This window comes from Lissotriton helveticus, chromosome 8, assembly GCF_964261635.1.
Source record: "Lissotriton helveticus chromosome 8, aLisHel1.1, whole genome shotgun sequence".
Lineage (NCBI taxonomy): Eukaryota > Metazoa > Chordata > Amphibia > Caudata > Salamandridae > Lissotriton > Lissotriton helveticus.
In genome coordinates, this window is record NC_136069.1 from 1,547,476,720 (window position 1) to 1,547,496,716 (window position 19,997).

At 42.1% G+C, this 19,997-nt stretch overlaps 1 protein-coding gene across 7 annotated transcripts in view; it reads right to left on the reverse strand.

Annotated features, from left to right (window-relative positions):
- Positions 1 to 19,997, reverse strand: part of FCHSD2 (FCH and double SH3 domains 2) — a 502,468-nt gene that overhangs the window by 350,911 nt on the left and 131,560 nt on the right. For 4 of the 7 annotated variants that reach the window (XM_078658542.1, XM_078658544.1, XM_078658543.1 and 1 more), the window contains exon 3: positions 14,912 to 14,957. The exons of the other annotated variants lie outside the window; for them this stretch is intronic. In XM_078658542.1, the coding sequence (XP_078514668.1) occupies positions 14,912 to 14,957 (46 nt within the window). The remainder of the gene's footprint in view (positions 1 to 14,911; positions 14,958 to 19,997) is intronic. 7 annotated transcript variants of the gene reach the window in all.

A 19,997-nucleotide genomic window follows, 5' to 3' on the forward strand; every position in this document is an offset into this window, starting at 1 on the left:
TGAGCTGTTCTGGTGACACGCGGCCTTGTGGTTTATAAATGCCACCAGAATCCGGTTATGACAAAATAGGACCATAGAACACATGTGGTACATTAGCTAGTTTGTATATCACAATTATTTTGTAGCAGTATGCCGGGAGGAGTTTTGCCTTCAAATGGCAGCTAATAATGGACACAGATTGGAATTAAAATGTTTAGGTATTGTTTACTTTTCATTTATATATTTTTAATAAAACAATGGACAATGAGGAGGACCAGGGGATTTATGCGGTTCCTTTGCTACAGCGTTTAACTCGCAATTATGGATGTACTTCAATTGCCAGAGAATTTCCAGATTTCACAAAGCATGTTGTTTTAAGCTCAAACAAATGGAACAACACTGCCAGAGAATCTTCACAAAAACTGTGTTTGTTTGCTACATAATTTAGATAACCTTGCTGCATAATTTTCTCCTCCAAGTCACATAAATCCAGTTTCCCGGACAATGGTATGGCTCTGCAGCATGGTTTGGGAGCTGTTACTATGATGATGAAAGCAATTATTTCACAGGGGACTGACATAAGGGTTTTTATAACACTGTATTTCGTTCAATAAAACACCCAAACACGTCTTTCCTGAATTGTACACAGATGGTGCTTTGTGTGGCGGAATAAATCATTAAATATACCTTCGTTCTCTGCTGCATTCTTCTCTGTGGTCAAAGCCGGGTATTGGGGGGGGGGGGGAGACTACAATCACACACATATATATATATATATATATATATATATATATATATATAATCTATATATATATACATACACACACACACACATGTGGGGGTTACATACGTATATATGATGTCATCAAGGGCTCTGTGAAGCCCGAAACGCGTCATGGCGGCCAATGCACGAAAAATAAAGTAACAAAGCACAAAATGAGTGCTATCCGTTCCGTTTTTCGTTGATAAGGCGATAAGAAAAAGGAGTATCAAGAGATATATATATAGATATATATATATTCACCATTCCGTCGCCTCCACCTCGCTCTGGAATAACAACCATCCAGGGTAAGTAGCACGCGGACACGGACCAATAAAGTTTCCTTTTTTCGTTTATTTAATTAGTGCAGGTAAAGTCCATGACGTTTCGGCTCCACGAGCCTTGTTCACATGACAAGATATATATATATATACACACACACATATATATATATACATATATATATATACACACACACACATATATATATACATACATGCACGAAACTCCAGAACGGCACCTCTAATCCCAACTCGGATCAGCGAAGCAAAAGCAGGAGACGGACCACCAGATTATATATATATATATATATATATATATATATATATATATATATATATACACATATATATACACACACACCAACAAATACATGTATACACACAAATACATGTATACACACAAATACATGTATACACACACACACAAACACATACACACAAACACACACCTATATACACACACAAACATATATACACACACATATATACACATGTACACACATACATGTATGTACACATACGTACACACACACACACATATATATATATATATATATATATATATATATATACACCCATACACACAAACACCCATACACACACAAACATATACACACATATATATATATATATATATATATACACACACACACGTACACCAACACATATACACATATATGTGTACACGCACACACATGTACACACACACACTCTGTGCTAGCCCATCCAGTAATCATTCACAGTAGTCCACTGCTTGTAGCCAGAGTGCCCTTTCAAACATGCACTTCCGCCTTCTTGCTGGTCCTCCAGAGTTGGATGGCCCAGGGGTCAACTTAATTAGCTGGTAACCATAAATCCCTCTGTCATCATGGGAGGTTAAAACTAGCAGCATCTGAAATTAATAGAGTGCCTCCTTTAACTGCCTATTGCTTTTATTAAATGCTTCCTCGTCGCCATGCTGGTGCTTTCCTATGATCCAGTGCGTTCCCCGACCTTTGACCCCCGGCAGTGAGCAGAATTCAGCTGCTCTCTGCACAGAAAGGGTTTTGTTAACACAGTAAGATTGATTTTTACAGACCAGACCTTTGCCTGCATCTGCGCGAGGCAGATAACGGGAGAGCGGGTGGGCACCTGGATCAGTCACGAGACTGTTAGGTTTGCAAGTTAGCCATTTGTCCAACCTATTTAGGCAAGCGCTATCCGAGCAATCCAAAAGATTACAAAACGTCTTTATTTAATGAATGCTTTTAAGTACAAATGTTCAAAGCTGCATTGTTTGACTTTTGCAGTTGCTTCTGTGGTACATGGAAGTCAAGTGTCTCAAAAAGCATTCTGATGCATGAAAAATATATTTTTTTTAAAGTAATGCAACTTTCCTGGCCAGCGTTATGTCACCATGGTCATAGAGGACAGACCACCCCTGGGGCAGTGAGAGGTGCAAAACATCTAACGCACACCTTCCCACAACTGCAATGAGAATGGGGGTTTATTCAGCCATGTGACTCTGGTCACTGAACTGAACAGGGAGTGGGTTAGGGGTAGCTAGGTAGGCGGGGTTAGAGATATAGTTCCATGGGGTAGGGGTCAGGAGTTCAGCCTCCTTTGACTGACTCTTGATCCAGGGGCAATTAGTGTAGACAGGTGGAAAATGGGAACCCTTATCTATCAGTTTATACTTTCTATATGCCCAGGTGTCCTGGTCTGGTGGAGTGGCGCCACAGTAGACTGTGAGGTTTTAGGGGCCAATAGGAAGGTGGGAGTGGGTGCGGTATGGAGCAAGGTGGGGAGGTCAGGGAGGTCCTAAGCATGTTGTGTACATTAGGGAGGGAAGACTCGCTCAAATGCAGGGTTCTGGGGCAGGCCTGCTATCCAAGGGACCCACAAAATCAGGACCTACCAGTGGGAGACATCTCGTCATCCGCGTTCTCCACGCTGAGAAGAGCAGAGAATAATGGTGCTGCTTCATCCCAAAAAGGAGGATCCTGGGAGTGGCAGCGGAACTGAAGGAGCTGAGGCCTTGAAGGCAAAGGCGCGGAAGAAGTGGGAGGAGCCAGACTGGACCCGTATTATCATAGGGCGCTCAAAACACAATCCCGGCACAGGGGGCTGGGCAGAAGTTGCACTCAGTTAGCTATGACTCCATTCTACCAGCAAGAAGAGAGGAAACAGATGTATGTGGTCCCTGCGGCAGCGCAGGCACAAGATTTTTCAAATGGCCCATTTCCAAAATCTGCATTGTAGTTGTATGATGGGGTGTGGATGATAGTGCTCATCGAAGTGCGAGTAGGAGTGGAGCGCAATATTAATTGCATGATGAGTTAGTGCCGGATTATGTGAAGTTATATGATTTATTTTATAGAGATCACCAAATACCCCTAAGGGTGTCCCAGAGCTAAAACAAAAGATTTCCAACAATGTCATGGCAACAGGCAGAGCCTGGAGGGCCGAATAGGTATTGTCACAACAGAGATTTTTCTTCCCAAAAAGGCACAAAGAAACTACTAGACCCCGAACAGCCAAGCTTTTAGAGCTTTGCTGAATTGAAGTAGAAAGGGGACTAACAGGAAGCTGGTTCCACAGTTTTGCTGCGCACTTGGGAAAAGCCTCCCCTCCCGTACGGCATCGAGGACCCACGGTAGAACCAACAAATGTGATCAGAGGAGCGCAGCAGACAAGAGGGAATGCACCTGCTGAAGTTATAAGCCAGATAGACTGGTCCAATTCATGGTCCAATTCCATGAGCCGCTTTGAATGTGAGGCAGAGTGACTTCAGGTTAATTCACTTTTCAACTGGAAGCCAGTGCAGGTTTTTTAGGGCCTCTGAAGAAGACGAGCAACAAAGAAGGTCCAACATCATCGTGGCTGCCACATTCTTAATGCCTTGCAATTTCCTTAACAGTCCCTTGTCCGCCCCAAATATATGGAATTGCAGTAATTTAAGGGGCTGAGGTTATTCACATAGATCACCATCAGATATCCCTGCATGGATTATGAGGATGAGAGCAATGAAATGGAAGAGGGAGAGATTCAGGAGAGTGTGGCGATTGGTGAAGGGGAGTGGACACAATGGAAGGATATATGGGGGGGGCTTTGGGGCAGTTCGTTGTCAAAGTAGGTTTGGTGCATTGCAGGTGTCAGGTGCAGACACCAGCAGGAAGCAGTCAGAACACCCTATGGAGAGAAGATGTTTGTTGGAAGGAAGGGGATGAGGACTGGAAGGAAGTGGGAAAAGAACTTTACAACAAGGGACGGGGAAGTGGTGGTCTGAATGGAAGGTGGCGGTGTCTTGGGAGCGAGGAGAGACAAAAATGGGTTGGTGTTGGAGAAGGAATCATAGAAACCAGGCAAGTAGCAATGGCACTAGAGTCAAGGAGCGCTGATAAGGCAGTAGGGTCAGATACAACATCAGGAGGCAAGAGCAACAAGGATGGTGGTGATGGAGAAATCATTGGACTAGAAAGGAAACAAGCATTTGCAATGCAATAGGTCTCGCATTAGGAAAGTTTGAGCTATTGGTATTGTAAATGACACATTTTTTATTCATGTTTTGTTTTTGAAAATAGCGAAAATAATAGCTTTGTCATTTACAATGCCAATAGTTATAATTTTCGCAAATGTGACACCTGTAGCATTTGTAATGCAATATGTGTCATATTTACGTGACTTGCATGTATTGATATTACAAATAACAATGGCTTTTAATGTTTTTAATAATTAATACTTAAATCAAAGTTATTGTACTTTATAATGGCAATAGCTTAAACTTTGTAAATAACTGTTGTGAAGATTATGTTCAGTGTATTTTATTGTTAAGAAAATCCAAGAACAGAAGTGAAATATTAACATCTTTTTGTTACATTTGTAATATAGCTTGAAACATTAAGACAACATATTTGAACCAGCTGTTGTTGAATAGTTGCACAGATTGATGCTGTGGTGGCGCTAAGTGATGTTGTGATGGCGAACGAGTGATGCTGTGGCGTTCAGTGATGCAGTGGCGGCGCATTGTGATGTTGTGGTGCCCCTGAGTGATGCTGTGGTGGTGCTGAGTGATGCTGTATGCTATGCTATGTTTTGTTTAGCTATCCTATGCTTTTATTTGTTATGCTATGCTGTTTTTTGTTATGCTGTGCTATGTTTTACTATGCTATGTTTTGCTATGCTATGCTTTGTTATGCTATGCTATGCTTTGTTATGATATACTATGTTTTGCTATGATATGCTATGTTTTGTTGTGTTGTATTATGCTATGCTTTGTTTTGCTCTGCTTTGTTTTGTTATGCTATGCTATATTTTGTTGTGTTTGGTATGCTGTGCTATGTTTTGCGATGTTACTATATGTTTTGTTTTTCTCTGCTATGTTTTGTTGTGTTTTGTTAAGCTATGCTATATTTTGTTGTGTTTTGCTATGTTTTGTTATGCTATGTGTTGTGTTTTGTTATGCTATGTTTTGGTATGTTATGCTATGTTATGCGATGCTATTTTTTGTTATGCTATGTTTTGTTATGCTATGTTTTGTTTTGCTATCCTATGCTTTGGTATGCTATGTTTAGTTTTTCTATCCTATGCTTTGTTTTGTTATGCTATGCTTTGTTGTGTATTGTTATGCTATGCTATGTTTTGTTGTATTTTGCTATACTATGCTTTGTTATGCTATGCTATGTTTTGTTGTATTTTGCTATACTATGCTTTGTTATGCTATGCTATGTTTTGTTATACTATGCTATGTTTTGTTTTGCTATGCTTTGTTATGTTATGCTTTGTTTTGTTATGCTATATTTTGTTATGCTATGCTATGTTTTGTTGTGTTTTGGTATGCTATGCTATGTTGTGTTTTGCTATGCTACGTTTTGTTATGCTATGTTTTGTTTTGCTATCCTATGCGTTGTTTTGTTATGCTATGCTATGTTTTGCTAACCTATGCTTTTTTTTGTTATGCTATGCTGTGTTTTGTTATGTTATGCTGTGTTTTGTTATGCTATGTTTTGTTATGCTATGCTGGTGAGGGTGTGTGAGAGTGTGAGTGGTGGTGTGTGAGGGTGTGAGGGTGGGTGAGGGTGAGGGGTGTGAGGGTGAGGGGATGTGAGTGTGAGGGTGAGAGGGTTGTGGGGGTGAGGTGAGTGAGGGGGTGTGAGGGTGAGGCAGTGTGAGGGTGAGGGGTTTGAGGGTGAGGGTGTGTTAGGGTGAGGATGTGTGAGGGTGAGAGGGTGTTTGAGGATGAGGGTGTGTGAGGGTGAGGGTGAGTGAGGGTGAGGGAGGGTGAGAGGGTTGTGAGGGTGAGGGGTTTGAGATTGAGGGTGTGTGGGGGTGAGGGGGTGAGGGTGAGAGGGTAACTTATGTATTCTAATTTTTATGCGTAAGGTTGTAGGTACTACACACTTCAAGACATGTCGCACAACGTAAAGAATTTTACTTGCACTGAAAACATAAGTAAATGCATTGTCAAGTGTAATCCGAACTTTGTGAATTAAAGAAGTGGTTTGGAAATTGCCTTGTGAAAAAAGTGTAAGCTTGCAGCAGGCAGAACGTGTTATGAGGACTTCCACAGTGCTTAATTTGTAAAATATTAAGTGCAGGTGCTCAAATGTTTCTAGGAGGCCGCTCACACTTTTCCACCGGCTCCTCCCACTTCCCCCGCTGGTTTCACCCACTTAATCTATTGGCGCCATCCACACTCTCAATTCACACTGCTGAAAGCCAGATGTAATACCCATTCTGAATTTCAGCAAGGGGGCCTTCCTCAAGTAAGGTTTTGATAGGAGGTTCCACCTACTCTGCGAACATTTTGAAAAAGATGAACTCAAAAGTGCATTTACAGCACAATTTTGGAATAAATTGGCTAAAATGACTAATGCCTTAAAAAGGGACATGTGAAATATTCCAGTGCTCTATGTGATGATTTTGGGAACAATACTTGGGTATGTACAAATGTGCTTTGTGTTATTTTTTAGCAGAGTCTAATTGTGTGTCACAAGTTCAAAGATACAACTTTTACATATCTTACGTGAGAAAAATAAACCAAAAGGCTCTGTCAGAAATCAGGATCTCACCACCATAACCGCACCTCTCAAGTGCCTACTTGATTTAATCTCTTGGGCTTTTTTTGAGAACATTTTCATGTGTCCATTACAGAAATTTTAAATTTGAATTAGCTAAAGTGGGACTATTGTTTTGTGAAGTGACATATTGATTTAAATATATAAACTAATGTATTTATCCCTTTTAGCACAGGATGTATGTTTCATCTGTCCTCAGCAATTGGCAGCACAAAAAGCAGGATTCATAAATCAGTGGTTCCATAACATACTATATCGTGTCTTTGAGGCACCAGCAGTGCTGCAGGAGCGCCACCCCATGAAGTTGCATTGAATGTCTTGGTGTTAGAAATACCTCTACCACCACATCTCTATGTGTGTGTGAGTGTTTATTCAGACTGCTCCAGATCTTTGCCCCTCTCCCAAAAAATAAGATCTTATATTCATAGTTAGTCCTGATTATGGCGCAGTCCTTCCGCATAGTATATGGTGAATGCAGGCACATTACAAGAAGCTGAAAGTCGGGGGGGGGTTATGACAGGCATCAGTTGCTTTATAAAAACCTTGACCCCCAAACCATGGTGTTGTGCTTTGCACCACTTTCGCAGATACCAACTCCAGAGACCACAAACCATCGTCCCACATAGCAGGTTTTACATTACTACCTCACATTGTTCCTGTCCATGCATGCCCTAAATCGTATGTCTTCCTCCCTTGTAGAATACCATATAAATTAAAATATGCATTGTTTTGAAGATTCTATTAATATTCTAACTTCTTAACTTGAAAGATAGGCCATAAAGCAACAAACGTGTATAATCAGTATTTTAAAAATCAACCGGAGAGGGGCTTGACTGCATTTATAAATATTTATGAGAATAACCTTGTCAAGAGTTATAATATTTTAAGGTAAGAAATCCTGCTGCGCGAGGTAATGGCTCTCCATTGTGTTCAGAAAAGAGAAAACGCTTTCATTTCCAATTCCAAGGTTTACTGACCAACATGGCTGAGCACAGATGACATTGTTGGGTTCCCTTGTCCTAGGAAGTGTTTTAGTTGGCTGCTAAGTGTGGTTGCTAAGGTCAGAGATTGCGCCTACGCTATTCACTGTAGAGGGAACTAATCTTTACATGTCCTTTATGCAGCACTGGGACATTTGCAAGAGTAGAACAAACCTCTTGAACAAGGCTGTGCCAAACTGGGAGTCCGTGGATGGGGGCTGGATGAAGACACTGTTGATAGGTAGCTAATAGACCAGCAGCAGGAAGAGAAGTGGATCTCCAACGTACAATGTCCAAAAAAAAGCCCTAAAGGCAGTGGAATATTTTCAGGCCCCCTCTGAGTCGGGGTAAAGATTTTGGGGAGACAGAGTGATATTGGGCAGAGGAGGGAAAAAGAGTAATGCATCCTTAAGAAGCTTGATAATTTGTCAGCAGTCATCCCTGTTGTAGAACATGAAAACCTAACCCAAGACAGCAGACATCAAAATTGCAGCCATGGTTGAGATAAATGGATCTGAGGGGTGGACCACCAACATGGAAACAGATCTACAATAGCAAAGTGTGGCAAGATGGTGAGTGTGGAAAACGCCCATCAGAAAGCAAATCTGTGGGTAATCAACCCCCTGTGATTCTGGGCAAATCACTTAATCTCCCCGTGCCTAAAATTAATGCGTGTCCTCATGTAACGTAACTGGTACTATGTAAAGCGCTCTGATACCGGATTCAGTTCGGGTCTGGTTCGCGCTATATAAAACTCTGCAAAAAAAATTCCTGCCATCAAAATCGATGTTTAACTAGACTATTTTAGGCATGTTGAATGATTTGCATCTCAGTAACCAATTGGAGAAGGCTTGGAGATACATCTTGCTAAGAAGGGTGTACAGCCGGACCCACACAAGACGCTAATGAACACGGTGAGAGTTCGTTCATAGTGGTGCATAACTGTGCGTATGCAAGATGTCACATTGAGGAAAGCAACCCTAAAGAAAAAATATTTGGCTTTAATTGCGCAGCTTTATTTATAGGCCGGCGGCCGACCAAGGCCATGCCTCACCCTCACCTGGTGAGCAGAGCGATGTACTGCCTCAGTAGTCTACTCCACCTCAACGCAGCCAACCTCAACGTCGTCCAGGTTCCGATTCCCCCTTCTTTGAACGGCGGCGCGATGAAGTTCAACCACCAGTGGATACTCGGTGCGGTGGTGAGGTGCATGCGGCCTTGTGGGTATGCTGGGGCGTGCCGTGTCAAGATTAAAGCGAATGCGTGCGCATTAAAATGAAAAATCTGCGCGCGCATCGCTGCCTCTGCCTGCTCACAGCCCCAACCCCCCAGAAGAAGACCAGCCCGCCCACTGGGCCTGCGGCGGCAACACTGATCCGCGGCCGGAAGTTGAAGTCATTAAGAGTGAGGACGGAGAAAATTTGAAATTGAGAATCGGAGTCAGTGAGTCACGTCAGACTCAGACGTCACCACATTTAAGGCAGTAAGTGTTTTACACCAGTACGCGGTAACTAAGTGACAGCGGCACCTACAGTACTACAACAGCAGAGCACAGCACACGCTCTCTATGCCAGTGCCACCCACGAATTATTATAAATCAAATTACTGACGGTGCCCTTCTTAATGCGTGACTGTAGACCCGGCCCTAATAATTAGGTGCCGGTGCTAAGCACCGGCACAAATTAAGCCCTTCCGCCTCGGTGACACTCCGCTGATCACGGACAGACTCTTGGCAATTAGAGTTTTGATTGGGAGCACGCTTTTAGTTGTCATGTGGTGTCTGATACTTGAATGGGTTATTTTTATACCCCGTTCATCCTATCTCGGACTCGACCCTGCTCCGTTAAAGCATTATGCTCTGTGCCTGAAAACTCGCTTAAAATGGAGAATTTCTTATTGTACACAAGACTTTCGAAACCTTTCAATTACAAGGTAAGCGCGGTTTTAGTTGATATCTTTTGATGTATTAAATGTAATTTCTCCGCGAGGGTGACTGATGCGTTCGACATGAATGTGTGTGCGTGTGCGTGCGTGCGTGTAGTCTTCAGCAGGAGCCTGGTTCGGAACTTTTCATTTTGTTCTTGGCCAACAACAGATTGGCTTCGGTGACGCTCTTTGTCTTCTCGAACCTTACAGTACAAGTTACAGTGAACACTGAGGTCTGGGCTAATCACTGAACAACCCTTTTGTTTTACCTGAATGTGTAAAAATGGATGAATTAATAAACAAGTAAACAAATAAATAAGTGCAGGTGTTCAACGTTTTTCCCTGGGGTCCGCCTTCGGGGCTGCCGAATGTCATGACGCCTTGTCTGGATTTCACGTCACGCCTCTTCCTTTCACCGCACTACACACCTCTGCACACCTTACCGCCACTGCATTGTGTCGGGTGACTTCACAGTGGCGTTATTTAAGTGCCCGCACTCACTTGCATCACTGGGGAAAATGTATACTTAATATTGTATTTGATTTCTGTTTAAAAAAGAAAAAAATGGTAGCGGACCAGAGAGGGAGCATCTCTAAAAGGAGTTCTGCCTCCTGATTGGCTGTAGAGGAGCCGACGCGGGAATCGAAACCTGTGGTGCGCGCGCACCAGAGGAGCGGGGGCAAGGGAGCGCGAAGACGCCGAGACGAGGTAGGGGATGTGCGTGTAAGCGCCTGGGGTTCTCTGTGTATGTGTGTGTGTGTGTGTGCGTGTGTGTGCGTGTGTGTATGGGGGGGTTCTGTATGTATGTGTGTGTGTATGCGTGGGGGGGGCTGTATGTGTGTTGTGCATGTGTTGTGAAGAGCCTGCCGGAATCGGAGCGCGTGTTGACGCGCGCGACCTGATCCCGGCAGGCTGCTGCTGCTGCGTGCGCGTGACAGTCTGTTGTCCTCTCCGGCTCCCTTTCAGTCCTTGAAAGCCGGAATGATAACAATAGTCTCGCTCTGCGACAGCAGGCCTTTGGCCTGCAATCGCAGGGCGAGACCTAAAAAGGAAAGAAAGAGGATGAAAAGGACTAGGATGGGGAAAGAAGAGTGAAGTAGAAGAGGTTGCCATACATGGTAATAACAATGCCCTTGTGGGCTGATTTATTTACCTGTATGAAGGAGAAAATATGGCGGAGAGTATTTGTGGTTGACTACAAGGTATTACGCAGGTGGATCCAAGCAAGCGAGGGATCAACTGAAGAGGAATGGGATCTAGCCAGGTGGCATATAAATATCAAGAGACTGACATCTTCATTTTTAATTAATGCTAGAGTGTACTGCAAGCGTTACACTGATAGGCCAGTGGCTTTGTTTAAATACACTGATATGACAAGCACGGTTGGAGGTTGGGGATTAGCGTGGTATAAACCAGATGAGAAATTGAGGGCACATTTGAGCGTCAATACAGAGAAGCCCAGGGGAAGGTTGACTCTGAATTGTGATTGCAGTAAATGGCCCCAGAGGCGCATAGAGCATGTTACCTTCAGAGTCCTATATCATTGTCCTGTCCATGGTTGGATGGGAAGTTATGGAAAAAGACAGCTGGGGGGTCAGGGCGTGCATATTGGGAATTTAACAGAGGGGTTTGTTTTTCAGCCAGTTCTGATGATGCAGGCATGAATGTGCTACCTCTGTAGGGTGACACACCTGCTTACGAAATGTTTTGAACAGGTGGTGGGCAGAGGGAGCAGTGGAGAGCGTCCAGAGATAGGGGACAACAGACTCCGGCTTCTCACAAAGACCCCTACACTGGCTCAGCTTGATAGGATGTTGGGTTGGTGGGTCGGGTGGCGTGTTGTCCAGCAAGCTTGAAGGTTACTTCAGTGAGGGACTTAGGCTGGGATATCAAGGCCCTTGGCAGCATCGTTGGTCAGACAACTTGAGATCCGCAAAGGAGATGAAATCAGTGGTGAAGGAAAAATTGAGAAATTAGGTTCAAGAAGGTAGAATTGAAGGCCAGTTTTTTGGCCTTCATCTGAGTTGCTGGTGTCCCTTATGGAGGTGGTTCAGAAAAAAATCACAAGGGGATATAGCTTGATTTACCACTTACATGGCCTGAGGGGTCCCTATGAGCGACTACATTGCTCCTGACGATGCCACGGAGGACGATGCACTTAAATTGTGGTGGATATGTGGACAATGTGCAGAGTGCTCAGAGTCGGCAGAATGTTCAATAGAATGCTGGGCTTTGCCATGTCGGGGTGATTTTACTGCTTAATTCTGTGTGAATGGCAGGTGCTCTAATGGGAGATCTGAGCGTGGGGTAGCATTTTCTGGAAATAATTGCTGAATTTGCTGAAGAACATGAAAGAGGACCTGGTAAGGTTGAAGAAGCAATGGGCTAGCACATGAATCGTGTGGACAGAATTTGTTCCGAGAAGGGTATGGAATGGTGATCTCAAGCACACTGCCATGGACAAAGCGGGACGCAGAATAAATACAGAAAAAAAGAGTCTTTAGCAAGGTGTTGAAATTGTACTCACATAAGAATACTAATGAGTAAGATCTCATTTTATATTGCTCAGATGGAGTGCATCTGTCCCTTTTTGGAAATGCTCATTATTTAATGAACTTGCAGGAATTGGTAGCATGTTTTGCTGGGTGAGAAGTTATGGTATTGAGTGTTACAGAGAGCAAGCAGAATTTAGTATCTTTGGTGACTGGGGTGGCAGGAAAACACCTTACCTGGGCTTTCCTTGTTGGCGGTAGTTGCTGGTGGGCTGGTGAATCACTAGTGAGCATATCCACCAGTTGGGTGTGGGGAGAGCACAGACAGGTGGCTGGGCAAGAGGGTTTGGAGTGCTGGTGCAGGTTAAGGGGTGAGGTAGCTTTGAGAGGTTGGTAACTTGCGTGGGTGATGTGACTGTGGAAAAGAATGGTTGCAAGATGGGAATTGTAAGTGTTGCATGTGAGTTAGTTCTTGGAGACTGTGTCATTTATTGGGAGGTTTAAGGCAGGGGGAGTGTACTTTGGTACTAATAATGTGGCCTTTTTCACTACGCGGAGGTCCATGGTTTTATGTAGCATTTCACCCATACCGAGGGACGAGCAAAGTATTCAAAGTCAGCTTCTCACTGAAAACTCAGGCCATACACTGCATCAACCCAACATACACCCTCCCCCCCCACCCCCCCCAAAAAAACACAAAAATATCTGCTTCAGTACCTTTGGTTCAAATTCATAACTGTTGACATGTTAACTTTATTCAGCATCAACACTCTGGAAAGCACACCACGTCTAGCCACTACAAGCCAGCATATCCTTCCTTCAACAGTTGTGTTTCTTTTCAGGATATGTCTTTTGATATCCCATTGCTAAAATGTTAGCAACAGCTCACTTCTAAAATTCAAGCTTTTTTGCATTGTTCTCATCTTTGAAGAACATGCCGAATCCACATATATACTGTCTGCAAGGGGTCCTTGTAGAGTCCAAGGTATTCAGAGGGCGTAGTGAGAAGCCACACTACTGAGGCAACCAGTCAAGCCTACACATACATCTGCAGCAAACTTTCTCCATGTGGCTCATTTTCTTTTGTACCCAAGATCAACAGGGTATACATTACAGGTAAGTCACAGGATACACAAAGTTTCTCCGGCAAGAGAAAGTTATTTCAATTTTATATTACCACTACACCAGTACTCATTGCAAGAGAGAACATACATGTAGATATGGGCTTATGAATCTTGGGAGAAAGCCTCTGGAATAATCTGACCTGAACCTACAGAACACAGAAGACTAGCAACTTTTTCTTAAGAACTTTAAAGAGGATTCTTCTTGCATTGGCAGCCTTTATGTAGCTCAGCCCAAGCACTCCGCTACATTCACGAAAGTTTCAGAACTGGCCGAAAAAACACAACATAGAACAAACTCAGCCCATCTCGAGGAGATTTTTTTTTAAAGGATGCATACTCTGCAATAAAGAACTTCCCTTTAACTGTGCATGAAAATTAGGAATCTGTATTCACAAAACAGCTTAAGCCCAATCATACAATGCGCAGTACGAACATTTACAAGATCTCTCAAGTTTAGCTAAAAGTGCGGTGCCAGATAGCTCACCTATTTAAAATGCAAGCAATGACTGTCACTTTCTTATGCCTAGACAAGGAAAATAATTGATAGCAGCCTATTTATTGTCAGGGCAATTCAAATTTAAGTGTAAGCATCACAAAAATCAAAGCAATGCTGTTATTTGTGACTACAATAAACACTGTTTCCGATGGATGATAGGTTAAAGTTAATTTACACATAAAGATAAGAAAACTATTTCACAGAAGAAATTAAATTTAAAAAAGAACAGAAATGTGTGTCTTCTTTAACCATATACTGTACAGTGTTGGTCAGACTCAACCTTTGCAATGCAATAATTCACTGAACTAAATAGCATTGGTATTAAAATAACAGATCCGCACTGCCTCAGTGGGCTATGCTGTTTCTCCTTCATAGGTCAAGGAGTCAGCTAACAGGAGAAGATTTTGTGCAAAAATGAAGATAAACCCCTTCTGTGCGGGACTGTTTCCCCCGCTGTGCTGGGGGGCGGGCTTGGAGGGCACGTACAGCGCCCCGGTACTCATGACGAGGTCAGCTTGTCATGGTCACACCCGTTCCCATGGAACGTTCAGCACAGCAGGGGAATCAGCCCAGCGTGCGAGCGTTCCACGGAACGGGCGCGGTCATGACGAGCTCAGCTCGTCATGAGCACCGGAGCGCCGTAGCTCATGATGAGCTGACCTCGTCATGAGCACCCAAGGGGTTAACCACAGCTATCATCATATATAAAGGCACAAATCTCTGATGCACATTCAACTCCAGCTTGTTACATCAGCTCAGAAGAGCCGCCATTTTGGTTTAACATACTGTTACAACAGAAGAGTATCCAAGATCTTACCTGTGCGTAGTCTTTTTCAATTGCAGACTTCTTCTGGCTAAACGTCCTATAAAACAAAGAAACAAAGTTTAGAAAAACGTATGATCATGCCCTATTTTTAAAATATGTAAAAACAACAATGGTAGGGCTCAAACTGTGTAGGCCATCCAAGGCGGTTTGCATTTTAGCTTCCTGGACAGTGCATTATGGGTATGTGGTACAAGAGAAAGAATAGGATCCACTTCTGGAGCTAGACTGTAAAATCCATTTCAAAATAACATTTTTTAATATTGACTGGGGCTCTGAATTTAGCCCATCCGCGAATTGACGTGGCCAGGAACAAAGCCTAATTAAAAAAAAATTAAATTCCATCTCAACACCGTTGGGAGAAGAATAAAGCAGTCTCTAAGCCAATGATCCTCCGGCAATCCATTTATAATTACTTTTGCAAGAACCGTACTAATGTATCAATAGTACACCATTATTCTTCAATAAAAATTTAAAAAAAGATACGGGATCGACTAGATGAATTTCATTAAAGGTAATAACTGGTCCTATTTCTAGCCTTTATTACACTAATAATTAACTTAAAAAGGCTAAAAGGAGGAAATGGCTGTACTGTGTCTTTTCCAGTACATTAAGTCATTTAAATTAAAAGAATAAACTAAAACATATATACTCCAAAATTAAATTCGTCATTCACACGAAATAATGTCTTGAAGTCAATAAAAAAAATAGTACAAAAATAGGGCTCGATCTGACATTAATTACTCCCATTAATCACCAGAGATTAATCTCAAAATGTCTAAAGACCCTGAGATTAACATGTGGACCCGCTCCAGCCACCTGCTCCTCACTCCACAACAGTGATTGCACTGGAGGTCAGTGGCACAGTAATGCTTGAACTAAGGCCCAGTGCTCCCTGCATGCATGGAGTGACTGTTCACTGATGAATGGGGCAGGCGCGGATTTGTATTGAACGCATCCAAGGCCTGGAACTCCTTCCCCTGGTTATCAAATCTCAACCTAATCTGTCAGCCTTCAGGAAGGCTCTCAAGACATGGCTTTTTACTTTACAGTACTTTCTATCCACCACAGTTAGCTCAGGGTGCTCACTCAGCTAGCGCCAAGAAGCCTATTTGGTATTCAAGCGCGTTATAAAACCAACATAACACAAACCAACGAGTAATCATAATAAAGATCAAAGTCCAATGAACTGGTACTTAATGCAGTAAGAAGATCAAAAGTATTCTGGTGGGCATAGAGTAACACGATGAAACAATAAAAGCGAAGCTCTGCATACACAAAGAAAGACAAAGTCCAACACGTTGTATGTACAGTAGTTGCAGTAAAATAAATCTTCGCGCTTTCAGTCTCAGCTAAACAAAAAAAATTGCATTAACTTCATCTTCTCGTCATTAATAATCAATGAAAAACTTTACGGTGACTGAAATGGTTGAGACGGTGACACCTCATTCTATCAGGTGACCCTGAGAATCTAAACTGCATGTGAATCAGTTAGCTGTGAAGGCCAAAAAACAAAAATAAATAAGCCTCCAAAGTAAGACCCAAGAAGTCACTGACTTACATAGGCTGCGTTAGGTTTATATTGTGACATTTATATTTGATGCTTCAGACTTCTGTGCCTTGCACGTTTTTCTGAGAGCCTTCTTCCACTCCAGCTGCCAACATCAGGCCAAAAAAATCCCATAGGCTGCTGACTGCCCTGTCCTCCACTTGCTCTCAGAATAACAAAATAAAAAAACATAAATAAGAGAGAACTCCCCCCTTCACCATCAATAACGTATTAATTTCTCTTTCATGGATATCACCATTTATCTAAATTCTAGACACTGAAGTGTTTACATTCCCGAACACAAATGACCATTTATAACAATTGTAGGCATGGAATGTTAAGACTTCCTCTCCACAAATGCGAAGTGAAGCTCTGTGCAGATTGAGTTACCACAAGAATGAAGGGCTTGCCTGTGAGGGTGCAAAGAATCCAAGGATTGGTTTCGATATTTGCGAGAAGACTCACTGAGCAGAAAAGGGCATTTCGAAAACATTTGAGAGGGGACGAGGTTGTCCTTCTTGTATGTATCTAGGACAGAGTGGGGGAGACCTATATTCATTGTGTTAAAAAAATGAAAAAGAAAGGCGGATTTGCATGTCCTATTGTGCCAAGAGAATTCAATTAAATCAAATGTGACATTTCAGTGTATCTGAATCCTCTGTGAATAATCTTACATACATACTTATATAAATATCGATCTATATATATATATATGTACATATATAAAGATAGATATAGATATATATGTATATCATAACTTCTAGAGACTTGCTGGTGCTGGTCCACTAAATGAATGATAATACGCCTCTGGATGACGTGGTTATCTTATTCCAAATTTCCTACCTATCAACCAACTACATTCAACCGATAACTTCACAAAGACGACTTAAGTCACTCATAGGACAGGAGGCCATTCTGCTTGCCAGGAAATCTTTTAAAGGTGTGAGTGTGTCGGTGGGTTGCACCACTGAAGCAAATGTAAGATCTTTCATGAGTGCTATCAAATGAGGTATGTGAGCCCAAGACCATTTCTCTGGCAGGGCGAATTGGGGTGTTCCTGTTGCAACGTAACTGTATACTCAGAAGCATGTATAATTCTTTGACAAAACATAGCAGAGCTGAGCTGAGCTACTGGACCTACTTTCCAGGCAGCACCGCTGGGTTTCCTAGTGCTACTCTCAAGGCAGAACTATGGTTTTCTCTCAAAGCCACTCTCAAGGCAGAACTATGTTTTTTTTCTCCCAGTGCTATTCTCAAGGCAGAACTATGGTTTTCTCACAGTGCTACTCTCTAAGCAGAACTACGGTTTTCCACGTTGCTATTCTCCAAGAAGATTTGGTTTTCGCCCATGCTACTCTCCAGGTTGCACTTTGGGCTTGCCTAGTGCTATTTAGCAGAATTATGGGTTTCCCCAAATGCTACTCTCCAGGCACTACTATGCTTTTCTCAAGTGCGACTCTCTAAGGAAAAGTTTGAGTTTCCCCAGTGCAATGGTCCAGAGAGAACGTATGCACTCCCTGGGGTTACTCTCCATAGAGAACGTTGGCGTTCCCCAGTGCTACTCTGCAAGCAGAACTATGGTTTTCCAAATGCTGCTTTCCTGACAAAAATATGGCGTTTCCAGGTCCTCCTCTCCAGAGAGAAATGTTACTTTCCCCAGTGTACTCTCCAAACAGAACTTTGGTCTTTCCAATTGCTATTTTATAGGCAGAACTATGGTTTCCCCAGTGCTACTTTCCAGTGAGAACTTTGGTGTGTCTCAATGCAACTCTCCAAACATATCTTCGGTTTCCACAATGCTGCTCTCCTCTACAGGCAGAATTATGGTTTTCCTTAGTGTTACTCTGCAGGTAATAGGTACACAGTAGTGCAAGGAGTATTCGCTGCTATATCACAGTGTCTCAAACTCTAGCCTTCAAACTGAGACTTCGGGCTCTGGCCTTCGAAAAATCTCAAGCAAGCTAGGCTCAAGCGGCCAAGCAAAGCTTTGTATATTAATGTGCAAGAAAGATTTTAAAAGTTTGCAAAATCGTTACACTGACCCTTTTATGCTCTTCAGTAGTAATCCAATAATTCCTTTCATTCGTTTCCGCTTTGGAGGTAGTGTTAGCAGCTGTTACAATGTTAGGCCAGGGAAGGAACTGGAAAATATTTGGAGTGAGAATAATTACAGGCATGATTACCTACTACTTTAATTTTTTTAAATGATATGCTTAAAAGGTTTACATGAAATAGTGCCCTTTTAAAACAAATCAACTTGTGCTAGGACAGTAAAATAAACACAATGTTGGAATCCGAGCCAACCTGCAAAGTCTAGACATCCACCCGGTTTAAAAAAAAAAAGCCACCGTGGAATATTATACTAAAATTTCCTTCAAACAGAAAGGAAGGCTTAGGCATGCTTAAGCTCATAATTGTTGGTTATAAGTGTGGTACCAATCGGTGATAGGAAACAGCCCAACACAAAATAATTGCTTGTGTTGAAAGATATCAGAAAATGTAAAAGTTTTGAAAACTCTATTTATATATATTTTTTCTCTAATCGACATCTTCAACCGCAGAAACCAAATTAATATTTGCTTGTGTTGAAAGATATCAGAAAATGTAAAAGTTTTGAAAACTCTATTTATATATATTTCTCTAATCGACATCTTCAACCGCAGAAACCAAATTAATATTTAACAGAGGCAGAATGAAAAAAAACATTTATACTGCATAGTTTCAGTAGTAAAGAGGAGGGCACAAACTGGGCATGTAAAAGAGCACATGTGCAAACGTTTGAAGGAGAAGGTGTATTCAAAGTGATGATGTTTACCTTAAAAAACTTAAACCAATCAGCGTAAAATTTACAGTGCCAATTTCAGATATATACGAAAAACTTTTAATAATGTACCTACTTGTCAACTCAGCTCAACCCATATGTGTGGTACAATTTTTGATAACAAGTTAGGGGCATGATAATTATTATATAGCATTTGATTTGTTTTTAAATTAACTTTTAATTTATTGCATTATAAATAACTATGAAGGCAATTTATTTTTCGAGTATGGAAACCCGAAGATTATTTTATGTATTATTACATGCCTTGAGAATTAGCTCCAAAAAGTCAAATTTCCTAATAGTAAAACTTAAAAGAGGGCACAGTCCTTTCTATCTGTACTAACCGTGTACGGCTGATCCTGGAATATTCCCATTTTTTATGTTTTGGAGAATAATTCATAAAGCCATGTAAGAGTACCAAAAAGAGTATTACATGAGTACTTCTTCACATGCTCCAAAATGTCTTTGAAAAGAAGGCCCATATATGTTTAATATCTCTAACATTTCAGGCCTAGAATGCCAAAGCGTAGAATCGGGCGGATGTTGAGAAAGCAGAGACGCGCACCCTCACTCCATTTCCGATGGTTGCCAATCACTGCATTGATTTCCACATCAGCGCGTGTTAATAGCACCCTAAGGGAAGTGGCGGTTTGGACAGCTAATTTCCTATTGTAACTGCTGTCCTAGAATGTTTGTGTCACTTTCCCTCA